The sequence below is a fragment of the Lactuca serriola genome, chromosome 7, assembly GCF_051521515.1.
Source record: "Lactuca serriola cultivar US96UC23 chromosome 7, Lser_US96UC23_V15, whole genome shotgun sequence".
NCBI classification, from domain to species: Eukaryota; Viridiplantae; Streptophyta; class Magnoliopsida; order Asterales; family Asteraceae; genus Lactuca; species Lactuca serriola.
In genome coordinates this window covers 51,927,031-51,953,208 of record NC_136414.1, presented here as the reverse complement: position 1 = coordinate 51,953,208, position 26,178 = coordinate 51,927,031, and the positions used below count along the sequence as shown (strand labels likewise).

At 31.0% G+C, this 26,178-nt stretch overlaps 1 protein-coding gene, 1 long non-coding RNA gene and 1 pseudogene across 6 annotated transcripts; all 3 read left to right on the top strand.

The window, feature by feature from the left end:
• The first annotated feature begins 379 nt into the window (after positions 1–379).
• Positions 380–9,393, top strand: LOC145061047 (myosin-17-like). Its single transcript, XM_079008413.1, has 35 exons — positions 380–639; positions 1,647–1,775; positions 1,859–2,002; positions 2,086–2,231; positions 2,340–2,496; positions 2,572–2,790; positions 2,884–3,170; positions 3,262–3,408; positions 3,492–3,593; positions 3,671–3,728; positions 3,815–3,916; positions 3,995–4,032; positions 4,123–4,420; positions 4,496–4,627; positions 4,707–4,816; positions 4,900–4,960; positions 5,033–5,210; positions 5,291–5,496; positions 5,578–5,697; positions 5,778–5,876; positions 5,952–6,173; positions 6,259–6,398; positions 6,469–6,586; positions 6,654–6,707; positions 6,778–6,858; positions 6,943–7,113; positions 7,201–7,356; positions 7,441–7,647; positions 7,770–7,907; positions 7,990–8,060; positions 8,158–8,257; positions 8,335–8,448; positions 8,543–8,623; positions 8,702–8,784; positions 8,864–9,393. Exons 1-35 carry the CDS (start codon positions 637–639, stop codon positions 8,985–8,987), a joined length of 4,596 nt encoding a protein of 1,531 aa, XP_078864539.1. The 5' UTR covers positions 380–636; the 3' UTR covers positions 8,988–9,393.
• A 3,029-nt stretch (positions 9,394–12,422) lies between these two features.
• LOC145064884 (uncharacterized) lies at positions 12,423–15,954 on the top strand. 5 transcript variants are annotated; one of them, XR_013688128.1, is made up of 9 exons: positions 12,438–12,704; positions 13,012–14,079; positions 14,181–14,255; positions 14,351–14,434; positions 14,515–14,576; positions 14,690–14,798; positions 15,090–15,170; positions 15,407–15,583; positions 15,707–15,954. It is a non-coding gene; the product is annotated as an uncharacterized LOC145064884 (long non-coding RNA). The 5 variants fall into 5 exon arrangements; XR_013688129.1 differs by having other exon boundaries at positions 12,423–12,704; positions 13,942–14,079; positions 15,090–15,583; XR_013688127.1 differs by having other exon boundaries at positions 13,024–14,079; positions 15,090–15,583.
• Positions 15,955–17,197: 1,243 nt separating this feature from the next.
• Positions 17,198–18,492, top strand: LOC145063965 (uncharacterized; annotated as a pseudogene).
• The last annotated feature ends 7,686 nt before the right edge of the window (positions 18,493–26,178 follow it).

The window sequence follows — 26,178 nt, the reverse complement described above, 5'->3', positions numbered from 1 at the left end:
CCCCCAACTAAATTTATACGAACTGTAAAAACATTTATTGTGAGTTAAAAACTACACCTTTTCAAATAATTTAGAATTTAAAGAGAGTGAGTGGTTTCAAAATTTGAATTTTCGACACAAGGTTGAAAAGGGTAAATCCGTAAATAAAAGGAAATACAGAGCTTAAAGTGTAGCCGGCTAATCCAAAAATGGCTGTATAATGTCTGATTTTTGAGCCGAGAGCCGCTTCGTGGACTGGACTTCCATAAACTCGCCGCTCGAGCTTGACCAGACGACAGAGAAGTCTAGAGAGAGAAAAGGTTGTAGAGCGAGAGAGCAAGAAACCCCACAACATACACATTGCTTTGCTGTGTGTATAATAATATATACAAATTGGTATTACCCAATAAATATATATACATATAGATACAAAATTACTGCGTCATTTCTGTGATAGAGAGAAACTATTCCAAAAAAGTTCACCTTTGCATCATCATCATCATCGTCGTCATAATCTCTGTTGAATACTCTTGGGTTTCTTCTTTATCATCGTCTTATTATTACCGATCTGAGTCACCGAGCGGTGTGTGGTTTCTCCGACTCGTTCTTCTCTTTATTGATGAGAAGGAGATCGATTGGGCTTAGAAGTCATCATTAATGGTATGTTAATCTTGTTTTTGGTGAAGTAGCTCAATGGTTATTGGTGGTATTTGCTTGAATCTTTGTTTTCAAGGTCAAATCTATTCAACGAAGAGTCCACATGTTTGAATCTTTGTTTTGTTCGTTGTTAGTTGCTTATGCTTATTGATGCTACATGTTTCTTCCATATTTAAGCTAGGGGATTATGTTTTTTCTGTGATTATATCATCCATATGTGTATCGCTGTATAATCTATTTGCGTATCCGGCTCAATCCGCTCAATTTTTTTTATCGATTGAGCTCAGATTCATGAACATACCTTGAGGAACAGGGAAGGGTATGGGTGTAAGTTAGTTTTTTCGCTGTTATTTGTAGTTGACGTTTTAGAGCTTAGATTGAGGGGCTAATTGAGCAGAATCCGCTAGATACCAGAAACGTGAAGTAGCAAACTTTGATAAATTTGAGATGAAGCCAATCTAGGGTTTTATGAGACTCATGAACTTTTATGTGTTATCTGCACCATTTCTGAGCAACCACATGTTTTGATGCTTATTTGAACTGGAAACCAACTTCATATACAAACTTTAAACCCATTTTTCCCAAATACTACCTTACATATATATCCATGAATAATCATCATCTTCTCTTAGGAGACTTCAAATAACTTGATAATGTATATATCCACCTATTCAATAAGTTTAATGGAGTAGCTTTGAACAACTAGTTATCATTGTAATTAGTGTATGATAGTTTGACTTGCAACTTATTCTTTCCCCATTGATAATAAGAAAAAAATCAACGTGTCATAGTGAGTACAAAATATATTGTCTACCCCATTAGTTAGAAAATTGATATACAACAAAATGAACCTATGAAACTTAGGTTACATAACTTATTATTGCTTCAAAGTCCAATGTATATAATAATACATACAATGTTCAAAGACTAAGTGAACCATTTCAACTTTCTAGAGCTTTTTCTCTTTATGATTCTAATGGAATGAAGTTTTTTTTTTTTTTTTTTCACAGGCTGCTCCAGTTAATATTATTGTAGGGTCACACGTTTGGGTTGAAGATCCTGCTTTAGCATGGATTGATGGGGAAGTGACCCGAGTTAATGGGCAAGAGCTTCATGTACATACCACAAAAGGGAAAACAGTGAGTATTTTAATGTTTAATCATACATTGTATCAAAGACACCAATATCTATTTCACAAAATAATAAACTTATTCAACTACAGATTGTTACAAATGTCTCAAAAGTGTTCCCTAAAGACACTGAAGCTCCACCTGGAGGTGTAGATGACATGACACGGCTATCATATTTACATGAACCAGGAGTGTTACAAAATCTTGCAGCCAGATATGAACTTAATGAAATTTATGTAAGAATTAAGATGTCATATTTCATCTTGTTTTTTAAGCTTATATCAAAAGAAAACTGATATAAACATTTTCATTTTTGTAGACATATACTGGAAACATTCTAATTGCTATAAATCCATTTCAAAGATTGCCTCATTTATATGACACACATATGATGGAACAATATAAAGGAGCAGGATTTGGAGAACTTAGTCCCCATGTTTTTGCAGTAGCAGATGTTGCATACAGGTATATAAATATAAATAATATACTGATATAATACATTAAGACATGAACATTCTATTTTCTTGTTTTTTTTTTTTTTTTTTTTTATAATTTAGTTTGTTTTATGTATAGGGCTATGATGAATGAAGGAAAAAGCAATTCAATATTGGTCAGTGGAGAATCTGGTGCTGGTAAAACTGAAACAACAAAGATGCTGATGAGATATCTTGCACATTTAGGTGGTAGATCTGGAGTTGAAGGAAGAACAGTTGAACAACAAGTCCTTGAAGTAAGAAAAATTTACCTTTTTGCCACTGACATTCGAATGTCTTGAATACATGTTTACAAAATACATATTTTCCAGTCAAATCCAGTACTTGAAGCATTTGGAAACGCGAAAACTGTGAGGAACAACAACTCTAGTCGATTTGGCAAATTTGTAGAGATACAGTTTGATAAAAGTGGAAGAATATCAGGGGCAGCTATTAGAACATATCTTCTAGAAAGATCTCGTGTTTGTCAGATATCAGATCCTGAAAGAAACTACCATTGTTTCTATCTTCTTTGTGCTGCACCACCTGAGGTAGATTTTATTTTTTTTATAATTTTGTCTAATAATAAGTAAATAATGTCATAGATTTGTTATCACTTCCAATATCATTGCATTAATTTGCAGGATAGAGAGAAGTTTAAATTGGAAAGTCCACAGTCATATCATTATTTAAACCAGTCAAAATCATATGAACTTGAAGGTGTAAGTGATGCCCATGAGTATCTTGCTACAAGAAGGGCAATGGACATTGTTGGAATTAGTGAAGAAGAACAAGATGCAATTTTTAGGGTTGTAGCTGCAATTCTTCACCTTGGTAATGTCAATTTTGCAAAGGGAAAGGAGATTGATTCTTCTGTGCTTAAAGATGAGAAATCTAGGTTTCATCTCAATGTCACAGCTGAGTTGCTTATGTAAGTTTTATTATATACATATATATTACTAATATTAATATTGATATTATTATATTATATAAATGGTAATGATAATTCAATCTCTGAATAGGTGTGATGCTAAGAGCTTAGAGGATGCATTGATTAAGCGTGTAATGGTGACACCAGAAGAAGTGATTACAAGAACTCTTGACCCTGAAGCTGCATTGGGTAGCAGGGATGCTTTAGCAAAAACAGTCTACTCTCGTTTGTTTGACTGGTGAGAAAAACTTTGACCAGTTTCAAAATATGAATTTCTTTTTTATTTTTCAAGAATCTAACTTTTATCTTTACGTCTTTTAGGATTGTGGAGAAAATAAACAATTCAATTGGGCAGGATCCGAATTCAAAGTCACTAATCGGTGTTCTTGATATATACGGATTTGAGAGTTTTAAACACAACAGGTATTGTGTTACAAATTTAGCATCATTTTAAATGGTATAACTTACAATGCTGATAATGAAACGTCTGTTTAATATAGTTTTGAGCAGTTTTGCATCAATTTCACAAATGAAAAACTCCAACAACATTTTAACCAGGTTAGGTTTTTTGTTTTTTTGAATTATTCATCAGTTTATGGGATTTACATTTACTGATTATTTGTCAAACTCTTTTGTTATTGTAGCACGTGTTTAAAATGGAACAAGAGGAGTACACAAAGGAAGCGATAAATTGGAGCTACATAGAGTTTGTTGACAACCAAGATGTTTTGGATCTGATTGAGAAGGTGTTGACTCTTGACTAATCCGTTTGACTTCTTTCTTTTGTACTTTCCATTAATGGAAACTAATACATTTCATTACAGAAACCTGGAGGAATCATCTCGCTTCTTGATGAAGCCTGGTATGATTATTTGATTATCACATTTCAAATTCATCTTTTAAGACAAGATTTTAAGAAAAATTGATTTATGTTTACATTTACTTGATGCAGCATGTTCCCGAAGTCAACTCATGAAACTTTTGCTCAGAAGTTATACCAAACATTTCCAAAACACAAACGTTTCATAAAACCTAAACTTTCACGCACTAGTTTTACAATAGCTCATTATGCTGGAGAAGTGAATTATTTAGCTGATCAATTTCTAGACAAAAACAAAGATTATGTGGTGGCAGAACATCAAGATTTATTAACTGCCTCAAAGTGTCCTTTTGTTGTTGGTTTATTTCCTCCACTTCCTGTTGAGTCTTCCAAATCTTCCAAATTTTCCTCCATTGGGTCCCGCTTTAAGGTATTACTTTTAATTTTATCTATATAAATGAAAAAGTGTTATTTGTTACATTAATCTTTGCTTTTTTAACTGCAGTTGCAACTTCAATCTTTGATGGAAACCTTGAGTACAACAGAGCCTCATTACATAAGATGTGTGAAGCCAAACAATGTTCTCAAGCCTGCAATTTTTGAAAATCTAAACATTATTCAACAACTAAGATGTGGTGTAAGTATTGTGAAAAAAGATTCTTGATTTCTCTTTTTTCTCAAATCTTTATTTCTAAAATTTTTATCTTTTAATATAGGGTGTTCTAGAAGCAATCAGAATCAGTTGTGCTGGTTATCCCACCAGAAGAACATTTGATGAGTTTCTTCTTCGTTTTGGTGTTCTTTATCCCGATGTTCTTGATGGAAAGTATGATTCACTTCTTTTCTGTTTCTATTTTCTAATTCCCAATGATTTCTTTCATCTAATTATAATGCTCTTTTTTAATTTAGGTATGATGAGAAGGTTGCATGTCAAGTGCTGCTTGATAAAATGGGATTGAAAGGCTACCAGGTAATCTTCAAATCTTTATAAAAGCTTCTAGATACTTTTACAAGATTTCTCATTGTAACCATTATTTTACAGATTGGGAAGACAAAGGTGTTTCTAAGAGCTGGACAGATGGCAGAACTTGATGCAAGGAGAGCAGAGGTTCTTGGAAATGCTGCTAGAATCATTCAAAGACAAATGCGTACTTATATTGCACGTAAAGAGTATATCTTAATACGAAAAGCAGCTATCCAGTTACAGGCTTGCTGGAGAGGTATTTTATAGCAAATCTTTATAAAAAAAATACTCACTTTTGTTTACAAAAAATTGATTCCTTTTTTATAATGTAATCAGGTTTATCAGCTTGCAAGCAATTTGAGCAGTTGAGAAGGCAAGCAGCAGCAGTTAAGATTCAGAAGAATTTCAGGTGTTTTGTTGCTAGTAAATCATATCAAACACTGAGGGTTTCTGCAATCACTTTGCAAACTGGTTTGAGAGCAATGACTGCTAGAAACGAGTTTAGATACCGAAAGCAAACTAAAGCTGCAATTTTCATTCAGGTACTTTGACTTTAATTAAATAAAATTTCATATATTGTAATATAAATACGGGTTATGAATCGATTTTATGATGGAATTCAGGCTTACTATCGTTACTATAGAGCATACTCTTACTACAAGAGTCTCCAAAAGGCTGCAATTGTTACTCAATGTGGTTGGAGGCGAAGAGTTGCTAGAAAAGAGCTTCGATCACTCAAAATGGTATATCATTATTTTATAAAAAAAAAAAGAAAAGAAAAAACCCGAAGTTTCTTTTGTTAATAAATTTGTCAAATGTTCAGGCTGCAAGGGAGACAGGGGCTCTGAAAGAGGCGAAGGACAAACTAGAGAAACGTGTGGAGGAACTTACATGGCGTTTGCAGCTGGAGAAGCGATTAAGGGTAATTTTGTAATTTTACTTAAAAACTATCCTTAATGACGTTTTTTCTTCATTGGTTTTGACTCTTTTTTCACAGAGTGAATTGGAAGAGACAAAAGCACAAGAAGCTGCTAAGTTGCAGGAAGCTCTACGTGTGATGCAAATCCAAATTGATGAAGCAAATGCTAAAGTGATTAAAGAACGTGAAGCTGCAAGAAAAGCCATTGAAGAAGCTCCTCCAGTTGTTAAGGAGACTCCGGTCATAATTCAGGATACTGAAAAGGTTGACTCGTTGACCGCTGAGGTGGAAAGTTTGAAGGTAATGAAAAAACTTTGATCAAGTACTTCATGGTTTTTGTGATGAAAAAGGGTTTTTAAATATTTGTATCTTTATCTTGTTGCAGTCTTTGTTGCTGAATCAAAAACAAGAGACAGAAGAGGCTAAAAAGTCTTTGATAGAAGCCGATGCCAAAAATGCAGATTTATTGAAGAAGTTTGAAGAAGCTGAAAAAAGAGCATATCAGCTTCAAGAATCTACTCAAAGGTGAGTAGAAGTTTGAAATTTATATAAAAAGATAAAAAGTTTTAAATTTTTTAATTTTTTGGTTGTGTAGGCTTGAAGAAAAGCTCTCAAATATGGAATCTGAGAATCAAGTACTTCGCCAGCAAGCACTCACCATGTCACCTACCGGAAAGTCCATGTCAGCAAGGCCAAGAACCATGATTATCCAGGTACCCCACAAAAAAATTTTAAATTTCTTTTTTCTCATGGATATTAATTATTAGTTTTTCTTTTCAGAGAACACCAGAAAATGGGAACATTCATAATGGAGAATCAAGGATTACTACACCTGTAAGAATAAACTCCATAAATATTTTCACGATGCAAAAATTTAAATATTTATTATTATTATTATGTGTAGGATACGGCACTTGCATTATCAAATTCAAGAGAGCCAGAGTCCGAAGAGAAACCACAAAAGTCTCTTAATGAAAAACAACAAGTAAGCAAATCGATTACGATTTATGAAAATTAAAAGATCGTTTTTGTATTTTTTTTTATTCATTACATAATGTGTGTGATTCAGGAGAATCAAGATCTACTTATCAAATGCATCACACAAGATCTTGGATTCTCAAGTGGGAAACCAGTTGCTGCATGTTTAATCTACAAAAGCTTACTCCATTGGAGATCATTTGAAGTTGAAAGAACCACTGTCTTTGACCGAATCATCCAAACCATTGCTTCAGCTATAGAGGTAAGTATCACATAACAACTTCATATGATGATTTCAAAATTCAAATTAGGGTTCTTGAAAATCTTGATCCTGTGTGATATGATGCAGGTCCATGATAGTAACGATGTGCTAGGTTACTGGCTATGTAACACATCCACATTGTTAACACTTCTTCAACACACCCTCAAAGCAAGTGGGGCTGCAAGTATGACCCCACAAAGGCGTAGGACATCATCCGCTTCACTTTTCGGAAGAATGTCACAAGTATGTAAAATGACCATTTTACCCTTGTATTCTTTTTTTTTTTTTTTTATTTTTTTTCACTAATTAAAATGTTATAAACTTCAGGGACTACGCGCGTCTCCACAAAGCACTGGACTTTCGTTTTTAAATGGTCGAGTTCTTGGTAGGCTTGATGACTTGCGCCAGGTGGAAGCAAAATATCCGGCTTTATTATTTAAACAGCAGCTCACTGCTTTTCTTGAAAAGATATATGGAATGATACGTGATAATTTGAAAAAAGAAATATCTCCATTGCTTGGATTATGTATCCAGGTAAAAAATAATTCTTTATATATATATATATATATATATATATATATATATATATATATATATATATATTTTATGATATTATGATTAAATTTGGTGTAAAAATTTGGATATGAAATGTGTAGGCTCCAAGGACATCACGTGCAAGTTTAGTTAAAGGGAGGTCTCAAGCTAATGCAGTTGCTCAACAAGCATTGATTGCTCATTGGCAGAGTATTGTTAAAAGCCTTGATAGTTATTTGAAGACAATGAAAGCTAACTTTGTAAGTTTTATAATCTTTTAAACTGATTCTTTTATAAAAAATTAAAAGTCACTTGACATTTTATGGATTTTTACTTTTTTAGGTACCTCCGTTTTTGGTGCGCAAAGTATTCACACAGATATTCTCGTTCATCAACGTTCAGCTATTCAACAGGTAAATTGCATAAAATATGTTTATATTGTATATCAACTATTTTTTTTTTTCTTTTTTATAAAAATGCTGATGATTATATATTTTTTTTTGGTGGAAGTCTTTTGTTGAGACGTGAGTGCTGCTCGTTTAGTAATGGTGAATATGTGAAGTCAGGATTGGCTGAATTAGAACAATGGTGTTGTTATGCCACAGAGGAAGTAAGAACTTTTTATATATTTTTTCAAAAAAAAAAAAATCTTGATTTTGTAGTAAATAATATTTGATTGATTTATAGTATGCGGGGACCGCATGGGATGAGTTGAAGCATATCAGACAAGCAGTTGGATTCTTGGTTATACATCAAAAGCCCAAGAAGACTTTGAATGAAATTACCAATGAACTTTGTCCTGTAAGCAAATTTATTTTAATAATAATGAAATTTTTAATTCCCTTTTTCTCTTCTATTATATTCAAGATTGTGAATTTTTGTTATTTATACACAGGTGCTTAGCATACAACAGCTATACAGAATCAGCACCATGTATTGGGATGACAAATACGGGACCCACAGTGTTTCATCAGAAGTAAGTTACTACTTACACAACAAATATGAATTCCATCTTATAAAAAAACTTAAAACCTAAGGGCGTTTTCGTAATTAGGTCATTTCAAATATGAGAGTCATGATGACAGAGGACTCGAACAACGCAGTCAGCAGCTCGTTCTTGTTAGATGACGACTCCAGGTAAATATCTCAAAACTTGTAAAAACTTTTCAGGGGCAAAATCGTCTAAAATGTGGATATTTATTTGTGTATGATGCAGCATACCATTCTCTGTGGATGACATCTCAAAGTCTATGCCACAAGTAGACATGGGAGAGATTGAACCTCCACCTTTGATACGTGAAAATTCAGGTTTTGTGTTTTTACATCAAAGGGCAGAATGATTGATGTCTGAATAGTATTATAGAATATCTCTATTCAGACATGTGTATACAGAATTACAGTCCGTCTTTTTTTGTTTTTTGGTGTGTTAATACTATTTTTTTGTTGTTTTTTTTTTTTTAATTCCCGGGCAGTTTGGGTTTTTTATTATTAGTGTCTGGGGTCCAATTTATTTTGTTGGCTTCCTTTGAGCCCTTTTGGGTGGGGTTAAATTAAAGGGGGAATTTATTGATTTTTAGATGATGATATGGCAATGTTGCCAAAAGTGTGTTTTGAATGGGAGGGTGTATTAGGGTTTTTATAGTTGCAAATTGTTGGGTTACAATTTGTGGTAGTTGTAAGGTAAGAAAGAAAACCTGTATAGTTGCTTTGTGTAAATCAGTATATGACATGACACCTTCCCTAAAACGTCTCTTTTGTGTTCACTTTTTTTTTTTTTTTTTTGTGGTTTTCTTTGTGTACTAGTGAAAATTTATAGAAGAGTATTCTATAATTCTGTTGATAATCATTGTGTTATGTATATATGCATTCATTATAAGTAACTATTGATAAACCATCATATTCCATGTGCAAATCTTGACTTTTATGGAACTATGATTACAAAATTTCCCATTTTTCCTTTTAAGTATTCGTGATTGGTGTGGTAATGGCAAAACACATGTTTTCATCATACATCATAAGAAAAGCACCTAACAACATTCTTGTCCTTAAAGAGGCTAAAATGTTGAGTTTCCGAAATATTTTAAATACCGGATATTCACAAAAGCGACCAATTTTTTATGCGGAAATAGCATGACAATCTAAATTTTGTGCTTTTAGCAAAAATGACCCTGAAATTCCGTATTTCAAACTAGAGCCAAGCGGAATCAGAAATTGACATTTAAAATAAGATCACACTTAAAGTATTTTAGAATATGATATTCTGGATTGACATTTAATAAAGCAACATTTTAAAGTACATGACACTTGAAGTATCTTATGAGAATTTGATATCATTAACTAAATACCTAGAGAGTATATCATTATCTCCGACAAATTATACATCAAAATCTGTTGTTCCAGATAAGTTCCCTTAATTGTGTCCATGAAGAAAGTTTTTTCAACCTCCCCGTTTACCATTACAACCTTCAAAAATTCTGAGAAACTACATAGAAGATAACTTTTACCGGTTTAAGCTTTTATTTTTAATACAATACTACTTTACAGTTTGGGTTTCATTAATTGTTGTAAACAACCCCTACCTAAAAGGGAACTGATTTGGAACTATATCCTTAGCCGTTGCCATGGATGAAAAACCACCAAATCTTTCCCTAGCTACAGAGCGGGCAACTCTCTGTGGGCAACATAGAGAGTGGGAATCGTTGTCATGGTTTTTAACGAGGATGAATGAATGGCTTGGAGAGGTTGGAAAATTAGCTGTTGCACTCGATATGCATAATTCCACTTACGTGACATTAGACATGTCTTTTTCAAATGTATACAATGGGTTTTATTGTCGGAATTTTATCATGAATTTGTGAGGAAGGATCGAAAAAAATCATTCAATGGAAAGCTTATTCTAGGTGACATGCAAGGCATATATAATGTGTGATTTTGAGGAGAGTTTGGCTGAGCTACACCATGCAATTCCGAGTCGACGTGAATTACTTAACATATTGATCAAGATAAATAGGCATGTGTCTGTTTCCCTCCCTAGATGTACTATAATAATATAATGATATCTAATATTGTCGATATTATGTCGAAATTACTGACAAATGAATGAAATGTATCTACAACGACATCAGTTGAAGTTTTCCATGGCACGATAGAACTCTGGTATTCTCAATGTCATAATAGAGGAGGTATATATAAATATAGATATAAATAACTCATTTTTAGCATTGTATGATGAAAATCATAATATCTTTTATAACGAGACTTTTTGATGAAATCCCAGAGGTTCATAGACACCCGATCCGATTCGGTTTTGGTGACGTAAGCTACAATCCGATCCGGCTCCAACAATTTTGACCGGATTTTGGTTTGGTTTTGAATCCGTTTTTGACCTGTTTGGGTATGAATTCTCATGAAAATCGGTTTACAGTCATATCAGGTTTACCGTATTATCTGACCGATTTGAAAAAAAAAAAAACAGTTTGATCAAAATTGACTTTCAAGTCATACCGGCTTCAAAAATGGATCTGGTTTGGCAGTGCATCTCTATAAATCACCCCTTATGCGCAGATAGCACTTCGAAGGAACGTGACACGTTCCAGCAAGCGGTCCCGATCCTCGGTCAAGCGAAGAATGCCAAACGCTCCTCCAGGGAACGCGGTGCGTTCATCTGATCAGTGGAATTTTTGGTTGTTGGGCTTGGACTTAACTTTGGTTATGGGCCTTGCTGTTTGGGCCTTTGGGCCATTTGAGATTTATTATTGGACAAGGAATTATTGGCTTTAGGATAAGGCCTATATGGGGGTTGGGCCCAATTTGGAAAATTGGGCCATTAGTGGGCTTTTATGGATCTTGTAGTTTTGAGCTTGGGCCTCAGTTTTGGTTCAAGTTGGGTTAGGGGTAAAATGGTCATTTTATCCTAAGTATGGATTATGGATCATAGTTTGGAACCCAATTGCTAATTAGGTGTTATCTTGGTATTGATAGCTCGGGAAGTCGTCAGGGCATCAACTAAGGATTTCTTTCGTTGAACTTCTACATTCAAGGTGAGTCTCCCTTCGTGAATGTTACGACCTTACGGGTCGAAGGCACCAAGGCCGACCCTTTATTTATTGCATAGTATGATGGGTGTATGTGTGATAATTATCAATGTTCACGTATTGGTTGATGATCATGTGATTTATGTATGTTATTATGTGGTAGTGGTAGTGGTAGGGGTGAAATAGACCGGAAGGTAGGTCGGGCACCCACATATGTCTGGCAGGGTAGGTCGGACACCCATATATGTTGGATCTATATTCCCAAGAATCATTATGGAGTGATATTGTTAACAATATATGATCTTATAGGGTCACACCTTTATCAAGTTGGCACATTGTACATTTATTATTGATATGATTATTAATAAATAATATCGATTCTTGTATTTTAATTAGGGAATAATTATTGTTTTGCGAAAATAATAATTATAAGAGAGTATTACTAGTTATTATATCATATGGTATGATTTAATAAGTCATGTATAAAGTTTTTGAGACTTTGGTTAACCATGATTAAGTTAAAGACTTACTCTACCATGGTTAATAAAGTTGGAGACAATTTTTGTCTCTTTCTTAGCCTTATGGCTGAAAGTTTATGACAATCATGGAAGGTTGCTTGTCAACTTTCCTCCCATGCTCCTCATGCTCCTAAAAGCTAGTGAATACTTTATATTATTATATTGTGTTGCTTTTGCTTTTCATAGACTATATAAGAGTGTCTTATGCATGAAAAATTAAGCAAGTTTTGGTCTTCTTTCTTCTCTTGAAGCTCATGGCCGAAACTCTCTCTTCTTTTCTTCCTCTCTCTCTCTTGAAGTTAGTTTGATGGTTTAGAAGACCTCTTGAGTTGTTCCACTTGGTGCTTAATTGAGTTAAGCACTTAAAGGCTTTAGACACTCAAGAATACAAGAAGGAACTAGCATTCCAAGTGCCTTACTCTTTATGGTGGATACTTGTAGAGAAGATCATCTTTTGTTATCTTGATCAACACCTTAAAACGAAGTGGGTTCAAAGGCTTCAAAGGTTATCTCTAAAACATCCTATGGTTGGTTTTGTTTCATTCTAATCTCTATAAATGGATTCATGATGGTTCGGTTTTGTTATGAACTAAAAATAAACTTATTATTTTTAAAATCTTCTGTTTCCGGATTTGTGATAAACAAACTTTTATTGTGTATCAAAACCCAACAAGATATGCCTGGTAGGGTAAGTCGGACACCCATATATGCTCGACATGGTAGGTCGGGCACCCAGATATACCTGACAGTATGTTTGTGTTGTATGTGGTATGGTGGGGGAAACTCACTAAGGTTTGTGTTTATTGTTTCAGTTTGTGTTTCAGGTACCTCCGGTTCAAAAGGGAAGGGTCCTACTTGATCACAACGCACACATCTATGTTTTTCCGCAACTTTTGGTTTTTGGAAATCATTGATAATTGTTTTAACTTGGAGTACCTTAATGTTTGAATAGATGTAAATGGATGTTTGAATCTATATGTTAAAAAACTAAAAATTTTATCCTTGAGTTTTTGGATGTTACAATATGACATTAAACTCAACATATGAACCAATTAACACCTTAAAATACGATATTTGAACCCATATATACATTTGTGATTGAGCTTCTCATCTAAGTTTTTGAACATTGCCCTAGAGGATTTTAAGGTTTTTTTTTTTTTTTTTTAAATGAAGTTAAAATATGAAAATTAAGGTTTTTTGTACGGAAAAATTATTGTCCCGCCTTATATTGTCCGAGAGGATTTTAAGTTTGATTTTTTTAAATATAGTTTAATGTGAAAATGAAGGTTTCTGTGCGGGAAAATTATTGTCCCGCCTCATTTACGTAGGATCTGTAAAAATACATCAAAATGTATTTTTCGTAGGAAAATAATGCATTTCAGTCATATGTTTAATCTTTGGCAAATCTTGAAACAAACTTATGAGATTAGGCAAAATTTGTATTTTGATATATTAGTTTTTTTTTTTGGTGAGAACAGTAAATCTAATCAATTGCTATAAAACTACTCTAATTTCACTTATGTATCCAACTATTAGTTAGAAAAGTAACTAAGATCTTTCAATTTAATACTTAGTACGTTTTTTTTTCCTTTGAATTTAACAAGTAAAATAATTAATCTTCAACCAAAATACACTTATAGAAATCCGATGGTTTGAAAAATTAATCCTTGATAATATTTGATGGTTGTTAATTGGTAATTGGCTCCGTAGTCTTAATGCACCATTGCTTTTTCCTTTTCCAGGTTGCTGAAGAAGTAAATTTTGTTGCTAATGGAATAACTGTTGAAGGAATTAAAGCTTTTGATGGTATTTTACAATCAAACATTTCTCTAAAGGTTCTTAACTTATCAGGAAACAGTATTGGGGATGAAGGAGCTAAGGTGAACTAATTCTTGGATTTTAATTTGTACCATTAACTGTTTAATATTTCAGGTTTTGGATGTTTATAATTACCGAATAATATATGTGCTTTTATATGCAGGTTTTATGTGATATATTGGTGGATAATAGTGGTATTTAGAAGCTTCAGCTAAATAGTACTAATATAGGTGATGAGGTTAGCTTTTTATTTATTTATTGTTATTATTTTTTTTTTTAAATTTCAACATGTTAATTGTGTGTGAAAGACGCTGATGTATTTCCATGTTGCAGGGAGCAAAGGCCATTGCTGAGTTGCTAAAGAAGAACTCAACCTTGAGGACAATTGACCTCAACAACAATTTGATTGATTATTATGTAATTTTTTTCTTTTTCATCTTATTTTATAAAAAAAACTAATAACATATTTCTTACTTTTTAATTGGCATTGTTTGTAGGGACTCCCAGGTCTTGCTGAAGCACTTCCTGAAAATAAATCGTTGAATAGTTTATATCTAAAGTGAGTCATCTTACAATTACATTGCCAATATTGGTACTTGGTAGTGAGAATAAAGTATGTTGCTTGCTGTTCCCTGTAGTTAATACTATTTACTTTTATTTTTATAATTACAGAGGACCCCAACCGGATGAAGCAACCTCAGGGCCCTTTTGTCTACATGACTGATCATTTTTAGACACTCCTCCCGTATGGACACTAGGCCATGAAAGTTGCATAAAAAAGGTCACATGTCATTTCTTATCATCTGTATGAAAAGGGCTAGGCTAGGCTTAAATTGTAAATATGTTTCTTAGTAGGCAGGAAAAAAGATTACCATTTTGCCCTTGTAAGTTTCAAACTAACCGGCATCGAGAGTTTTGTTTTTTACAATCACTTCTAATTGGGGTAGAAAATTACCATTATGCCCTTGCAAGTTTCAGCTGCCAAGAAAACTAACTGGCACTGAGTTTTTTTTCTTCAATATTTAGCTTGCAATTATTTTTTTTTTAATATAGTTTTGATTTTTTGTTGCAGTAGCATTGTACAAACATGGAAGAAGAAGAAGGAGAGGAGGTCCACGGTTGGATTCAAACGAAAATTTGTGTTTCTTATGTAGTAAGTATGATTATGATTTCTTCAATTGATTATTCCTTGAGTTTTATTGTCATGTTAAAGTACGGATTTGAATTATGAAAAGTTGTGCTTGAGAAAGCAAAATTGCAGGTAATAATGTACTTTATTTAATTAAAGTCCTCTTGCTTATTATTTGTCTCTTTTAAATTCTTCTGTTGGTTGGTTATTTCTAGCAACTGGGTATGTTTAATAATCTTTAAAATTTTAATTTGACTCAGAAACATTTGATTTGATTTGATTGTCTCAAGACATACATAGAGTTATCGAAGGAGATAAATGAATGAATCTTTCAAGAAATCATCTCAGGTTCCATCTTTTTCTACAAATCACCCAATATTTCTTCCTCATTCTCAAGGAATTGGGCCCACACAAGGTTGGAGCACTTATATAGTAAGGTTAATTCATGTAAATTTTAAGTTTTTGTTTTATGATTTTCAAGGTTCTATTCGTTACATTTTTATTTTTGATTTAAATATTGTGTCTGATATGGTGTTTGTTTGGTTTTGGGTTTTGGTCAGGGAAGTTTGAGCTCAGTAAGTTCGGGCTGCATCTATGGTGGCTCGGGCATCATCTATTTCAATATTGATTGTGTGAAAGTCATCTAGTAAAGCAAGGTTGGTGTAAGAGTTGATAATGAGAACATTGTTCCAAGACCTTCAGTGAGTTATGATGATGACCCTTAATAGCAATATAGTATTAGGTTATATAGTTAGCGATGATTATTTGTATTTGACATTTTAGTGCAATGAATTATCTTTCTTATTTATTGTATTTTATTTTGTATTTTGTATGACATTAACTTTTGTGCAATGGATTGTATTTTTTGTATATGGTATTTTATTTTCTATTATGAGACATGAAATGCAAATTTAATTTGAAAATTAGTAAATCTATAAATAATTTTTTAAAAAAATAAAAAATAAAAATTACGATACACAAAAATGTGTGTCATCTTCATTTATGACATGACCTTTCTTAACAGCGACTTTAATGATACACATTGTGTGTCATAAATGCGTGTCGTCTATAGACGACGCACAAAAGCACATCGTCTCTCGTTATGACAGGGCCTTCCTTGACGCGCATTTGCGCATCGTTTGAGCGTTTTACGACGCGCAATGAGCGTCGTAAAAGGCCTTTTTTCTAGTAGTGGTAGTTGCTAATTGCTATAGTAACAAAGAGAGTATAAATTCGAAGAAACATTCTCGCGCCAATACTGAAATCTCCAAAAATATCCCCCGTCTTCATCCGCGTTCAATGCCAGGAATCAATTTCTCTCATTTTATATAAACAAGTAAAGTAAATCCATGTTGGGTTTTGAATGAACTTAATATGATGATGTATTGTCAGTAATGACAGGTTAAGAAGCGGAAGAAAAGTAGCAATGAAGTTGCGTCGTGTGTAATGCGAAAGGTGTTTTTCCAGGGATCCATGGCTAAAGACGTTCGTAAATTCGTAAGAATCCCGAAATTTCCTCTTTCAACATTTCTTCAATGCCATGTACATTAAAATCACATTAATACCATTACAAAAAGCATAATTTATCATAGAAATTTGTTTGTAGGTGAAAGTCAACTCACCATGACCCTTTCGCCCTTTGGGAACAACTTCTTTTGTATGGAACTATCTCTGCATAACCATAAAACCCATAAATTAACCAAGTTTCAACTTTGTTTTTCTTAGTGTAAGCAATAAAAAGTTTGAATCTAAAAAAGAGTATATTTGGATTTTGAGTGTTAGGCAAAAAAAATTTGTGTATCTAATTTGACCCTATGCTAATTAGCGTCACAAATAAATCAACGATTAAAAAAATGATGATATAAAAACATCAATTTTACAAGAGAAATAAGAGTGTATTTCGATGAAATTCGAAACAATGATTAAAATTAAATATAGTGATAGTTGAGGGACTATTTTGTTATTTTAGTTTTATTAAATTAGAGCTACTAGGTCATGTCAGTTCATCGTAAAACTCTCTTCTTCGCCGATCTCCTCCCAGTTGTTCTTTAATGGCAATTTCTACCTCCACAACCACCCAAGCCGTCGATGCTCTGATAAAATGGAAGAAATCACTCACTCTCCAACAATGCCCAACTACTACCTCAAGATGATTTCATATATCTAATAATTACACTAAAAAAACACCTCTTTCTCCAAACTCTGTCTGATTGTCGACGACAGATCGACATCCATACCCACTTCACAAATCGCAAAGAATAAAAAAAATTAAAGAAGACGGAACCTCAGTCACTAAAGTCATTAAGCTTTCAAGTCTTAAAACAGACTACATGCCTTTCGAAGCAAAACGAAAGCTCTGTCATTCGTACGAGATGTTTTTCGCTGACAAAAGGGTAATTCCATCTCCAACCCACCTCCATTTTTTCACTCAAAAATGGAGTAAAAAATGAGACAAATAGTGTTTCATCTTCAACTCTACTCCATTTTTACACCATTTTACCCCAAAAAGTATATTCATAATATATTCCATTATTCAAACTTAAACACACCCCTCTATTAATTTAATTTTTAACAAATATATAATCTATATTTTTTTCATTACATTAATATTAAATACAAAAGATTATATTTATAATAAACTTATAAATTAATATTATACATGTATTTATAAAAAAATATTACACATACACACTTTTAAATAAATATTATACATACATTTATATAAATATTAGACATACACACTTTTAATTATCGTTTTTTAAAATTTCAATATGTATGTAAATATATGAATTTGATGAACAAAAAACAAACTTTATATTTATAATTAATTAATATAATTTAATATATAACAAAATATTATAAGTATTAAATATTATATTTAAATTATAATTAGTAGGTAAAAATGAACTATACATGTATAAATATATAAACAGAGGGACTAAAACTGACAATGCAAAGGTTGGAGTAGAATGGGGAAAGAAAAGGGGAAAAAATGGAAAATGAAAGTGGGTAAACAGTTCTTTAAGAAAAAGAAATTGCCTTTACCTATTGATTTGAGTCATAAGAATTGGAAGGAACAAATTGAGAGAGCATGTTCAGCTGCTTTGCTATGTGTTGTGTGGTCCGTGTAGCTAAGGCATCGATGGAGAGAGATGATATTATTGAGAATGTGAGTTCTGCCATTGATGAGATTATTGAGTTTATTCCAAAGAAGTTGGGTGGTGTCCGATCTTTGCATTTGAAGTTTTCAGACTCTGCAACATTACCTTTGTATCAATCTTTGCCTGATATTAAGTTGAGAATCGAAGCAGTTAAAGAAAAGAATGTGGAGCAAGAATCGATGTAAGTTGAGGAATCGGATAAGAAGAAGAAATCAAAAAACGGAAAGTTTGACCGCTGAGGTGGAAAGTTTGAAGGTAAGACACTTTGACCTAGTCATGGTTTTCTTTGACCACATTTTGTAATAAAAAAACTTTTCAAACATTTGTATCTTTATTCTTTATCTCCTTGCAGTCTTTGTTGCTAAATCAAAAAACAAGAGATAGAAGAGGCTAAAAAGTCTTTGATAGAAGTTGATGCCAAAAATACAGATTTATTGAAACAGTTTGAAAAAAGAGCATATCAGCTTCAAGAATCTACTCAAATGTGAGTAGATTTTTCTAATAATAAATAAGAGACAGAATGAATGATTGATGTCTGAATAGAATACTTTAATTCACATGTGTATACATACATTTTCTTTTGGTGTGTTAATACAATTCTTTTGTTTTCTTTTTTTAAATTCCCGGGCAGTTTGGGTTTTTTATTATTATTATTAGTGTCTGGGTCCAATTTATTTTATTGGCTTCCTTTGAGCCCTTTTGGGTGGGGTTAAATTAAAGGGGGAGTTTATTGGTTTTTAGATGATATTACAAATTGGCAATGTTGCCAAAAGTGTGTTTTGAATGGGAGGGTGTATTAGGGTTTTTTATAGTTGCAAATTGTTGGGTTCCAATTTGTGGTAGTTGTAAGGTAAGAAAGAAAAGCTGTATAGTTGTTTTGTGTAAAGCAGTATATGACATGACACCTTCCCTAAAACATATCTTTTGTGTTAATTTTTTTTACTTTTTTATGTGGTTGTTTCTATGAAATGTGTTGGGAGTAAGGAGATGAAAATCCATAAAGACAACAATAAGAAAGTGAAATTTTATAGAAAATGATTCTATTGATAATCATTGTATCATCATGTATATGCATTATAAGCAACTATTGATAACCATCATATTCCATGTGCAAATCTTGACTTTTATGTAACTATGTGGTAATGGCAAAACACATGTTTTCCACTTTTCATTATACATCTTAAGAAAGCACCTGACATTCTTGTCCTTAAAGAGCCTAAACTACATGTTTTTCTTAAGTTTGTCTGAAATATTTTAACTTTTAAATACGAGATATTCACAAAAAAAAATTATGTGGAAATAGCATGATGATCTAAATTTTGAGCTTTTACCAAAATTTTATGTGGAAATAGAATATGATATTCCAGACTGAAATTTCACAAAGTAACATTTTAAAGTGCATAAATTTTTCTAGCTTTGGTGGGTTAAAGGTTATGAGAAATCGATCTCATTAACCACAAATACCTAGAGTATATCTCTGACAAATTCAACATCTAAATCTGTTGTTTGAGAAATGTTCCCTTAATTGTGTCAATGAAGAAAGTTTTTTCAGTCCACTCAGTTTAAGCTAATACCCATCAAAAATCCCAAAACAATTTCATATAGAATATAACATCCATCAGTTTAAGCTCTTATATGTCCCTTTGAGTTTGATTAATTGGTGTTATTGTTGTAATAAATTTTATATGTGAATGTTCTTAGTTCTTAAACTAAGGGTGACAAATATTGACATGACACAACTAGACACATAAATAAACTAAACTGGGTTGGGTCGGAGATTTCAACCCATTTAATTAAACTAGTTTGATATTACACGACACGAAAATTAAACGAGTAAGGTTATGGTTCAAACTTTTAACATAAAAATACACGAAGATACCACTTTCTTTATATGCACTTTTTAAAAAAAAATATTCTATGGCATTGCCCAAAACTAAAATCAAATGTAAAAGAAAACTTTGCCTTGAGTTGTTTAGTAATATGAAAGCCACTAATTAGCAGCCCAATCAATAATTATTTTTAGTTTTTAATTTTTTATTAATATATCATACTACACAATCTCACTTACGGAGTGAGCAAAACATTGTCACGATTTTTAATGAGGATGGTGGAATGCCTTGGGGAGGTTCGAAAATTAGTTATCGTACTCGATATGAACAATCCACTTACATACCCACTAGACATGTCTTTATAAATATTATATCACGAGTTTTGTTGTTGGAATTTGATCATGAATTTGTGAGCAATGATTGAACAGTGAAAGTTTATTCTAGGTGACATGCAATGCATATATAATATACATCATAGATACCATCAATGTTGAAGTACATGATACTATGAAGAGTGGTAACATCAATTTACAAGAAATGATGTACATATCAGAAATGATAATGCTTTGTTATACTTTATGGTCACACGATAACGACAACAAGATCGATAGGCTTTACACATTGTTGTTATTTTGCTAATTAATTTTTCACAGCTTTAATGTATCCCCCGCCAGCTCCCTATAAATGGAAAATCTTCCCAATCAAGTGATGGTCGTTAAAGCCCCCTGATGGACTAAAGCCCGAGAAACCTATTGCATTTTATGTTTAATCAAATTATGTTTTGTATTTCACAATGTCGAGATTATTGTTAACATTTACTTTTTATGAAATTGAGTTTTATGTTTATGCCATAGAATTTTATGTTCATATAACCGTACTTCAAACATCATGCCATTCATTTAAGAAGACATAAAACAACATAAATACATATGTAAATACTAGGTGTAGGTGTATAAGGTTACCTGTGGCATGAAAAACACCATCTGACACAAATATATATATATATATATATATATATATATATATATATATATATATATATATATATATATATATATATACACACACTAGACGAATTCCCGCGCGTTGTACAGCGAACATTAAAAATATATTGTTAAAATATTAAAAAATATATATTTAAAATGGTTATGTTATTGACATTAACTTTGATATAATATTATATATATATATATATATATATATATATATATATATATATATATATATATATATATATATATATATATATATATAATCTCTATTATTTTGAACAATAATGTTCTTTGACATCGACCCACATTCCTCATTAATAGAATTAAATATAATTATCTATTTAGTATTATTTTTAAAAAATATTATTATTGATTATTTATATTTTTACTTATGTGATCATTTTCTAATTTTAATAACGATGTTCATTTAAAATACAATTTATTTATAGCTAAATGTAATTTATAATTTGATGTTATTATCATTTAAAATTGTTATTCATTAATTTTAAACCACTTATTATTAATAATAAGTTAAAGAAAACTTTTAAAAAACACTTAATATTATTATTAAAATGTGAAACATACACTAAATAATAAAGTAATAAGATAGACAATTTGCATTTCAAAAGAGATTTGCATGGATAATACGACATATCCATGTAATTTGATTTTATTATTTAGAATTATTGCTTATTAATTTTAAAACCACTTGTTATTATTAATAAGTGAAAGAAACTTTTAAAAACCACTTATTGTTATAATTAAAATGTTAAAATATATACTAAAATATAAAGTGATAAGATAGTCGATTTGCATTTTAAAAAATGCTTACATGGATAATATGACATATCCATAATTTTTAATTAATTATTGTTTTGAAAAACATAAACATACAAACATGTATACAATAGTTAATTAAATTTTATATATATCATCTTCCATAACATATGATCCATAACATTAATCTAATATAATTTAAATTAAAATTTCAACCACAACATACAATGATATTCTTAAAAGAATACTTAAATCAAGAAAATATAAAAAATAATTAGTATATAACAAACTTACAAATTAAAAACTTCAACATAATAACATGGCTCAAAAATTGTTCAAAGCCCTCAAACCAACAAAAAAAACTTTAAACTTGTTTTCTTTGTGAATTTTGTATGTGATTTGTATTTGTGTGTCTACTAAAAAAGATTGACCTTTTTATAGTAGAGTATAGATTAATTGTTTATTAAATATATTATATAAGTTATAAAACATTTGAATTGTTAATCATTATTAAGAGACTTTTGAGTGATATTCATTAAAATTGGAGGTTTCAAATGCATGAGGTGTTTGCAAAATTTTATGGAGGTTTCAAATGCATGAGGTTCAAGGAAAATGCTAGCTTTATAAGTATACTAGACGAATTCCCGCGCGTTGCGCAGCGAAAATTAAAAATATATTGTTAAAATATTGAAAAATATATGTTTAAAATGGTTATGGTATTGACATTAACTTTGAGATAATATTTTTACACTAATTTATATATATATATATATATATATATATATATATATATATATATATATATATAATCTCTATTATTTTGAACAATAATATTCATTGACATCAACCTACATTCCTCATTAATAGAATTACATATAATTATCTATTTAGTATTATTTTTAATTATTATTATTATTATTATTGATTAATTATATTTTTACTTATACGATTATTTTCTAATTTCAATAATGATGTTCATTTAAAATACAATTTATTTATAGCTAAATGTAATTTATAATTTGATGTTATTATCATTTAAAATTGTTATTCATTAATTTTAAACCACTCATTATTAATAATGAGTTAAAGATGAGCTTTACGAGACACTTAATATTATTATTAAAATGGGAAACATGCACTACATAATAATGTGATAATATAGACAATTAAATTTCAAAAGAGACTTGCATTGATAATATGATATATCCATGTAATTTGATTTTATTATTTATAATTATTGCTTGTTAATTTTAAAACCGCTTGTTATTATTAATAAGTGAAAGAAACTTTTAAAAACACTTATTATTATAATTAAAATGTTAAACATATACTAAAATATAAAGTGATAAGATAAACAATTTACATTTTAAAAAAAGCTTATATGGATAATATGACATATCCATGACTTTTAATTAATTATTGTTTTAAAGCAACATGAAGATACAAACATGTATACAATAGGTAATTAAATATTATATATATCACCTTCCATAACATATGATCGATAACATGAATCTAATCTGATTTACATTAAAATTTCAACCACAACATACAATGATATTCTTAAAGAATACTTAAATCAAGAAAATACAAAAAAGAATTAGTATATAACAAACTTACAAATTGAAAACTTCAACATAATAACATGGCTCGAAAAATTGTTCAAAGCCCTCAAACCAACACAAAAAACTTTAAACTTGTTTTCTTTGTGAATTTTGTATGTGATTTGTATTTGTGTGTCTACTAAAAAAGATTGACCTTTTTATAGTAGAGTATCCATTAATTGTTTATTAAATATATTATATATGTTATAAAACCTTTGAATTGTTAATTATTATTAAGAAACTTTTGAATGATATTTATTAAAATAAGAGGATTCAAATGCAAGAGGTTCAAGGAAAAATGCTAGCTTTATAAGCATGTATGATATATATATATATATATATATATATATATATACTAGGTGTGAGGCCCGTATATTATACGGGTTGATTAAAACAAAATGTTAATATAAATGATTAAATGGAAAATTTATTTGAATTTGAAATTTAAGATAACTGAAAATTATGAGAAAAAAACATGCAAAAAATAAATAAATTAAAATTATGTGTTTAGTTATCAAATTTGTGTACTAAACGGGTAATTTATAACAAAATGTTAAACACAAAGGTTTAAAGTGTAAATTTATTTGAAATTGAAATTAAAATTTAGAATTTGAAATTTGAAATTAATAGTCATTATGGTAGGTTTAATTTATGGAAGTTATATTAATGATATAGTGGAAATAAAAAATGAAGTAAATGACAAGTAGAAAATAAATATATCTCAAAATAATGACAAAATGACAAGTGGCCAATTGAATGAGAGAATGACATGTGGCAAAATCATTCTTATTTATTAGGGTATATATATATATATATATATATATATATATATATATATATATATATATATATATATATACATACTAGGTGTGAGACCCATGTATTACATGGGTTTAATTAAAAAAAATAAATATGAAATTTTAATAATTTGAATAGTTTGAATTTATAAGAAAAATAAGAAATTTTTTGAATTATTAAAATTAATGAGACTTTAATGTATTGAATACATTACATATATAAACCATTTCTAATAAATACTTTACATATATATTACCTTACATATTAAATGTGGAATTTTAATTTAATAAAATGAAAAATACAATAAAATGACAAGTGGAAAATAGAAAAATTAAAAATTCTAGAAAATGTCATGTGTCCAAATGAATGAAAATTTAAAAATTCTAGAAAATGCCATGAGGTTCAAGGAAAAATGTTTTTTCTATATAATTTAAATGAAAAATAAAATAATTACCTAATTTGGGGCCCACCTCTCCCTCTCTCTCTCTCTCTCTCTCTCTCTCGATGGATTACAACCAAAAACACATACAACTTTGTTCTTCATTTTCTTCCCCCTTTCACCATATTATCTCCTTCCAAAAAACCTAATTTCTCCCGTAAAAAATGCTCAATTCCTACATGTAGAAAACGCAATCAAGATTCATAAACACATAAGCCACCATCATTCGCCTCCAACAGTTTCCATCCCTTTTATCTTCACCATCACCGTTCACCACCACCATCCCTTTTGACTATGTTTATCGTTTTGGGAAGAACATCATCACCATTACTATTCCTCCTCCCCAATCTACAAATCCCTATCTGCTTAGCTTTCTTCGACATCGACTTAGCTCATCTGAAAGAATCCACTCTATTTAACCTCCCAGATCTTCCAACATCCTCGTTTTAGAGAAATCGATCATCGTTTTCAACGGATTGGGAAGGGAAAGAAAAAGAACACAAATACGAAGCACCTCCGGTGGTGGCTGGGAAATCGCTAGGAGAGGAAGAGCCTAAAGAAAGTCGTTACCGATGACTGTGGCATCGAAGGGAAAGGGTCTCCGATATTTGACCGATCGTGAAGAAGAACGTAGAAATCGGGGGAGGATCTTCGATCCTCGTCTGATCGTGAAAGGAGAAGCATGAATTTAATAAAAAATAGAAGTGGTCCGGTGGTGGTTTAGCAACTCACTAGGAGGCGAGCCGACATCAAAGGGCTGCTCTTGCAACTTCTTTCTTTTTTGGCCCGATCAAGAACAACACATGTAGAAGGAGGAAGGACTTCAGTCCTCTGTAGATCGGAGACGGATGTTGAACGAAAGCAACACCGAATTGGGGCTCTTTGGATGATTGTTCTGATCGACAGGAAAAATGGAGGAAGGAGAAAGGTTTTTTTACTCTTTAATGGCAGCAACAAAATTCAAAGGGAGAGAGAGAGAGAGAGAGAGAGAGAGAGAGAGAGAGAGAAAGAGGGCCCCCTACTTTTATTTTTTATATATAAATATTTATCGAAAAAAAAGTGGAAAATAAATATAATAAGGGCAATTTAGTTTTTTCAATTTACCGAAGGACCAAAATCACAAGCAAACTACCTCAAAAGGACCACCAATCCAAAAAAGTCATGGTTTGGACTAAAACCCCAAAAAATTGCATACCACATGAACCATTTTTGCAATTTTTTCTTAAATATAAACCGATCATCACAATAAATATTATGTATCAATAATATATTTTTCATCCAAAACTCAAATATAATAACACAATCACCTTTCTGAAGTTGTTTATATATAAATGGTCCAACATTCAAAATATAAAGGAAACACATTAAGAGAATTATCTTAAAATTTAGAAAAAAACAAAAGAAAAAAAAACATATTAACAGTAACCCAAAG

Excerpts from the sequence above, each read along its gene's own strand:
- LOC145061047 (XM_079008413.1), top strand. Across the intron at positions 6,708-6,777 it reads AATCAAGGATTACTACACCT|GATACGGCACTTGCATTATC; the intron begins GTAAGAATAAAC and ends TATTATGTGTAG. Across the intron at positions 7,908-7,989 it reads AGACAATGAAAGCTAACTTT|GTACCTCCGTTTTTGGTGCG; the intron begins GTAAGTTTTATA and ends TTACTTTTTTAG.